This window comes from Rhinolophus sinicus, chromosome 15 (assembly GCF_057876585.1).
Source record: "Rhinolophus sinicus isolate RSI-liver-muscle chromosome 15, RSI-T2T, whole genome shotgun sequence".
Taxonomy (NCBI): domain Eukaryota; kingdom Metazoa; phylum Chordata; class Mammalia; order Chiroptera; family Rhinolophidae; genus Rhinolophus; species Rhinolophus sinicus.
The window spans coordinates 134182448-134189314 of NC_142515.1; the positions used below are offsets into that span (position 1 = coordinate 134182448).

Consider the following 6867-nt stretch of genomic DNA (forward strand, 5'->3'; position numbering starts at 1 on the left):
ATTGCTGGGTCATATGGTAATTCTATTCTTAATTTTTTGAGGAACCTCCACACTGCTTTCCATGACGGCTGCACCAGTCTGCATTCCCACCAACACTGTATGGGGGTTCCTTTTTCTCCACAGCCTCTCCAACACTTGTTATTACTTGTCTTGTTGATACTAGCCATTCTAACAGGTGTGAGGTGGTATCTCATTGTAGTTTTGATTTGCATTTCCCTAATAGGTAGTGAAGTTGAGCATTTTTACATTTACATGTTGGCCATTTGTCTTCTTGAGAGAAGTGTCTGCTCAGATCCTCTGCCTGTTTTCTAATTGGATTGTTTGTTTTTATGTTCAGTTGTAGGACTTTATATATTTTGGATATTAGCCCCTTATCGGAGGTGTTGTGTGTGACTATGTGCATTGCATTCTAACTCCTCTGACTGCAAAGAACACGTCTGCGATTGTCAGGGTCCAGTGAAAGGGGCTGCAGTGTCTGGGTGAGAACGACAGCACATGCAGGCCTCGGCTTTTAACGTTTACTCATTAAAGGGTTCTGTCCACTCTTTCAGTAGATTTAAATACTGAAAGAATATGTATTCTCTAATAAATATCTCACTAGCTCCTCACTGTGCAAATGATAGAAATGAAAAAGCTGAACTATAGGGATGGTGATGGCAATTTTTAAAATTCGATGGAAATGTCTTTTCAAAAGAAAAGGTGACGTACCTCACTGTGTGTACGACAGTAGATGACAAAGAAAATTCATAACCTCGGAGGGGGAGAAACCTCTTCATCTGGTTTACACAAACTCAACGCAACACCATCTGGGAAGTGGGAAGGGCGCTCCCTGCATGGCGACAATGTTCTTGGTGCTGAAGGCCGTGAGCGGGTGCCCTGTCCCTGCTAGGTTGGGGACAAACACAGCTGCCAGCCTCCAATTATCCCAACTTGTACCCAAAAAGGATGCTTGGGCACGCAGTTGGACAGTGGAAGCCAGCTTGGCGCCGCACCCACATCTGGGGCGTCGCACAGGGAATTCCATGACCATGAGTGCGAGCAGTGGTGGGTCACCAGGCCCAGGACCCTCCTCACTCTGCCTTGCATGCCTTGCACAAGCGCACCCTAAGGCTGGCACCTATTTGCACTCAGAACCCTACATGCAAAGGGTGCTTTGATGCAGCTTTCTGGCTTCTGGCCTCTGAAGGACAGCCAGGGGAGGGGACGTTCCCTGAGTCACCAGGCCCTCTAGGGCACAGCACCTTTCACACTTCATGCTTGAAAGTTCTCCTGGAAACATGATGCTTCATGCCCACAAGTCTGGACCAGCAGGGGGTCTGAGATCCTTTGGGGTTTGAGTTACCCCAGATTTTTTTGTCACATAACTAAGTGCCTACGGCATTTAAAAGTGAGGCAAGCTTTCCGAACAGATGCCTCCAAGCAGAGGGGAGACATGACTGTGCTACCTGGGGGTCAGCCACCCGAGGTGTGTGTTTTGCCCTTGGTGTTCCCAGTAACCAGTCCTGTCACCTTCAACACGGTATCTAACCTCTCTGGGGTTTTCAGTTTTCACTACTCTAACAAGAATAACAGTCCCCACCATTTCCCTGCCTCCCAGGGTGTTGTTGGAATTCATGAGTCATTGGTGACAAGCTTCCCACATTCTCCCTCAGAGAATGCTGGAATGTAAATAAAAGTAACATCTCTATTTTGCTAACTCTTTTTCTTCTGCATGTCTTAGCATTCAGAAAGAGTCTTTTGAAGCAGCAGCAATTATCGTAGGTGTTACATATCATAAAGGAGCTGTATCTGCCAGGAAAAACAGAAAGCTTGAGTCAGAGAAAGTGTGCTTTTGGTTCACTCTCTAATGGAACCAGTGGGAGGTTGGGTGATGGCAAGTAAAGGATTACTGGACAGAGAGCGTAGGAAAGTCAGAGGAGGAAGGAATTAAAGATGCCGTCCAGAAGTGGAGAGAAGGAACAGCCTGAGATGGGCTTTGACGTTCTGGAGAGAGGAGGTGCGGCTGGGAGGTGTTTGCACTTCAGGGCTGAGCTCTGAGCAACGAGAGCGATCTCACTGCTGGCTGTGTGCAAGCAGAAGTGAGCTTCAAGGAGAAAAGTGTCCTCAGCGCAGTCTGGTTAACTGGCCGGTGAACTGTCTAGGACCGCTGACAAAAATAAGTAATTCCAGGATGAGTGCAGACTATGACATTTACAACTACCTCAGGGAGATTTAGCTTTTTAAAAAGTATGGAATGTCTAAATTTTAAACTTATAGAATAACCTCTTATAGCATTTACTATTTTTAACCATTTGCCTACTAGAAGTCTACATGAGGATATAAAGGTAAACGTTGCAATTATTTGTTTTTATTAATTCTTTTTTAAACCATGTTTCACAATTCATGTCTAATTATAATTTGGTTTAGGAGCTGTAGGTTTTCTTTATGTGTCTCCTCTGAGGGCATTCAAACCAAAGGGACTTTTTTCGGGACTGTTTTTTCCTGATTTTCTCTTTAAAGTACAGCTGTCATATTTTCTCTGGGCCTAAGTTGGTCTATTTAAATGAGAAGGGAACTGAGGTTTCACTATGCTCCCACAAGTCACCTACTTCTTTTTTTTTTTCAATTTTTTTTATTTAAGTGTGTTTTTCCAGGACCCATCAGCTCCAAGTAGTTGTTTCAATCTAGTTGTGGAGGGCGCAGCTCACAGTGGCCCATGTAGGGATCTAACCGGCAACCCTAGTGTTATAAGCATCGTGTTCTAACCAGCTGAGCTAACTGGCCGTCTCCACACAAGTCACTTTATTTCAACAGTCATTCCTTTGGTTGTCTGAATTGTCTGTATGGCCTTATCGTCAACCAGAAGTGAAAAGTAAAGAGGTAGGAAAAGGTAATACACCAGTTCCTGTAGGGTTTGGTTTAAGATTCCACGTATAATTGAATGTATTCTATGTAGTATTTTCTGAATTTAAAATCTAAGTAAATCACCTCTCAGAAGCTTTTCATCAAGATATTAGAGTCAAACTCTAACACCAAAGTCCGTGCTGAACTAACATGCTGCTATGACCATTGCAGGTGGGTCGAGTCAGAGGCTGCACGTCATGTCTGCTTTCGAAGATGCTGACACAGAAGAGACGGTCACTTGTCTGCAGGTCACTGTGTACCACCCTGGTCAGTGGCAAAGCGGAACATTCCAGTTAATAAGGTTTCACCACCGAGAGAGACTGCCGTCCAGTGAAGTGGTGAAGTTTGGCTGCAACTCCAACACCTGTTGGTACACTTTTCAGGACAAACAGGTTTCCCGAGTCCAGTTTGCTCTGCAGCTGTTCAAGAAGTTCGATGGCTCGGTTCTCTCCTTTGAAATTAAAAATATGAGTAAGAAGACTAGTCTGCTTGTGGACAACACAGAGCTGGGCTACCTGAACAAGGTGGATCTGCCACACAAGTGCATGGTCAGGTTCGGCGACTACCAGCTTCTGATGGAGAAGGTCGACGGGGAGTCACTGGAAGTCTTCGAGACTCAGTTTCTCCTGTCACCAAGATCACTCCTGCAAGAGAAACACTGGCCGCCAGGGAGGCCCGTGCCTGAGTACGGCGGTTACCTATCCTGCTGCCCCCCAAGCACATCTCCTACAGAAACGGACGAAAGTGAGTCGTGAGCAGGGCTAAGGGCAGCCCTGGATGAGGACTGTAGACGCTTTCCAGACGCCACTGTTCAGGGTTTATTAGCGCAGAATGTTGTCCCCACAGGCAGTGCTTCCGCATGGTGAGAGCTCATATGACACATGATTATATCTCCACAGTCTAGAAGATTCTGTCTTGACGACCGAATGCATTGACTGACTTGAAACAGCATCACTTTTATGCTCTAACACGAGTGTTAATATTGCTTTCAATATGCCTTGTAGAAAAATTAGCCATAGTCTTACTATCAGGAGATAAGTACTGTTACCGTTGTGTGTGTGTGTGTGCTTATCTCAAGTTCTTGTTTTTACTTTTTCAGTGATCTAACACTTGTTTAATTCCTTATAGTAGTTATGTTAAAATAGCAGGTGTGGTTCCTGTTTTACAAACTGGGCCCTGAATGAAACAGTCAGCTGCCATTTCAGGCAGTGACGAAGGACGAGCACTGTGAAATGTGTGCCTGGAATTTAACTGGGCTTCTAGTTGGTTGTCCCCACTTGTCCCCAAACACTCACTCACCCCGACACTGTTTCTTTGGCCTCGTATCTCTGAAGCGATGACTAGGGGCCGGGGACACTGGAGAGGAGAATGCTGTGTTGCTGATGGAAGGTCCCGGAGGATCCAGCGGGGACCCGTCTGGCACCGCTTGCTACCATCTTTACAGAAGAGAAAACCCAGTAACGAGTAGCTTTTGCAATACTGTTAGTGAAATTCCGGCTCCTAAGCCAAAAGCAAGGCACTAATGTTTTAACCCAGAAAACTTCTGAGGTCTGACAGCGGGACTTCACCTTAGGTAAGGGTACCTTTTTATGACATCCCTTCTGATGTCATAAAACAATTTTTCAGTCACCCAGAGTTACACTTTTTCTAGCAGCTAAACAAAACCCCAAACCTCAAAAATCCCCCCCCAAAACAACACTGGTGTAATCTCTACAGAAAGGCATCGTGTGCAGCGTCACAGGTAGGCTCTGACTCACTGTCCGGGGGCGCTAATCCACCGTTTCCTTCGCGATTTGTCACTAATGGTAAGCTTTAGTTTCCTCTTCTGAAAAACAGGTTGAAACGGTGTCTCCCTCACAGGGTTTGTGTGGAAATCACTGAGACAAAGTAGAGTCCTCAGCGGTCCCCCAGTCACAGCGTCCACGACGCCATGAAAGCACGAGCACCAGTGGGTAGTCGTGGTCACTGAGCTGCAGAGGACAGTCCTGTGATGCGATGTCAGAAACCACTCCCTTAAATCATCTGTAATAAGAAATACTCATGATAATTTAATGTCATTTTCCTAATTTCATTTCAGCATTAATATTTCCTAAGGATTCCAGAATCACTTGCGACACAGAAAAATCTGTTTCACTAAATTTTTTTGTGATCTCCTTTACTGACAGATAATTAACCAAACGTACCAAGTGAATGAAGATGGGTAAACACTATAAAGGTATTTGATATAAAATCTTTTTCAAATGTGTCCTTAAGACTGGATAGCTTTAGATACTTATAAAATGAAAACTGGCCTCCACTAGAAAAATGTTATTTTTCCAATTACTGAAGGAGAAAAGCAGGCATGATTCCAAGTCATGCCGTTTCAGAAGTTCGAGCATTGTAAACACCCTCGCATTACGCCAATCCCCCGTAGCCACCCTATTTCTGTCCTCCGACAGCAACTTTTCAAATAGTCGTCCACACTGGCCATCGCGACTTTTCTCCCCTTAGCTCGGCCCCCATGCCTTCACCTGTGCACATCCTGCCATGCACACTAGTCTCCGTGTCCCCAAGCCCACTGAGGCCGCCATCCTTTCCTCTCAGTGCCCCAGCAGCACTTGAGATAGTGCCCCTCAGTCACTGGCTCCGGCTCCCTCCACGCCTCCTGTGTCTGCTTCTTGTGACCCTTTCCCTCCCCAACTTCTGAGTGTCTACACTCAGCTGGGCTTCTCTGCCTCGATGCTCCCCGGGATGACCTCAGCCACCTACGAAGGACCCTAAACCTACACCCAGACCTGTTCCCTGAGCTGCAGACATATATCCCATCACCTGCTTTCTTCTTCTTTCCAATTTCTCATAAGCACCTCAAGTGTAATTTTCCAACCCTACTCTTAATTTCCTCCCCTTGCCCAAACCTGTTCTTCCAACATGTCGTAATGTCGAAAACCAAGAAGTTGTCATCACACAGGTGCAGCTGCTGTGTTGTTGTCACACTTCTGTAGATTTGGCCAGTAGGAAGAAAGACAATGAACCCATATAGATTTAGACATTTTTTATTACTTACACAGATAGCAAAAGCAAGGTCAGCATGGAGCCAGCTTCCTGTGTCCCTGGTCCCCAGGAGGGCACTGAACCAGGGGCCGGTCACAGAGTAAAGCCACCACCCATCTCTGAACAGCTGAGGTGGGGACCAGCGAAGTGGGTGAGAAATTGCCATGTGGCAGCCTTCTGCAAGACAGGAGGCAGGTGACAAAGGGCGTGTGACAGCTCCTCCAGGACTGCGTATCGTGCCATGTCCCAGGGAGCAGCACAGGCCGTTCTGTCACGCCTGGGGCCTGACTCTGGCTGTGTGTCCCTGTGGACGTGGGCAGTCACCAGGGTGCCATGCTGGATGCGTTCCCAGTCACCCGGCTCCACCCATCTTTTGTCCCCATGTCTAACCCATTAGGAAATCGCGTTGGTTCTACCTCTCTGCATTCCTACAGCACTGTCACCCCGAGCCACACCAGGTGCCATTGGGAGCCCCGCACCCCCTCCCGCTCTCCACCCCATTCTCTTCCAAGCAGTACGGGGAGTTTTCAAGGAAGCAGAAGTGCTCACTGGTCCTCCAGCTGAGAGACGGCACTGGCCTCCCATCACCCTGGACCATGGCCTGCAGGCCCCTCCTTCCATCACCTCACCCCACTCTGCCTCCCCCAGGATTCCCCTGCACACGAACACACACACACACACACACACACACACACACACACACACTTTCTGAGCTGGCTGCCTCCTACTCAACAACCCTGTCTCAACACAGGGACCATCTCCTCAGAAAAGACTTTCTCGGCCTATGAGAAGCATTCATTGGTCCCTAGCTCCCCTCGGTCCGGTCATCTGGCATATTTCCTAATTGTAATCTGTGATTTTCTTATTTGTCTGTTTACTGGTTATTGTCTGTCTCTCTCATCAGAATGTAAGCAAAAGAGCAGAAACTTTTATGTGTTTTCATGGCTATGTCCC

General features: G+C 47.0%; 1 protein-coding gene across 1 annotated transcript in view; it reads left to right on the top strand.

Annotated features, from left to right (window-relative positions):
- TIFA (TRAF interacting protein with forkhead associated domain) overlaps positions 1-6727 on the top strand; it is a 28392-nt gene extending 21665 nt beyond the window's left edge. Inside the window, exon 2 of the mRNA XM_074338650.2 lies at positions 3055-6727. Within this exon, the coding sequence (XP_074194751.2) occupies positions 3081-3638 (558 nt within the window). The 5' untranslated portion in view covers positions 3055-3080 and the 3' untranslated portion in view covers positions 3639-6727. The remainder of the gene's footprint in view (positions 1-3054) is intronic.
- Positions 6728-6867: the final 140 nt, after the last annotated feature.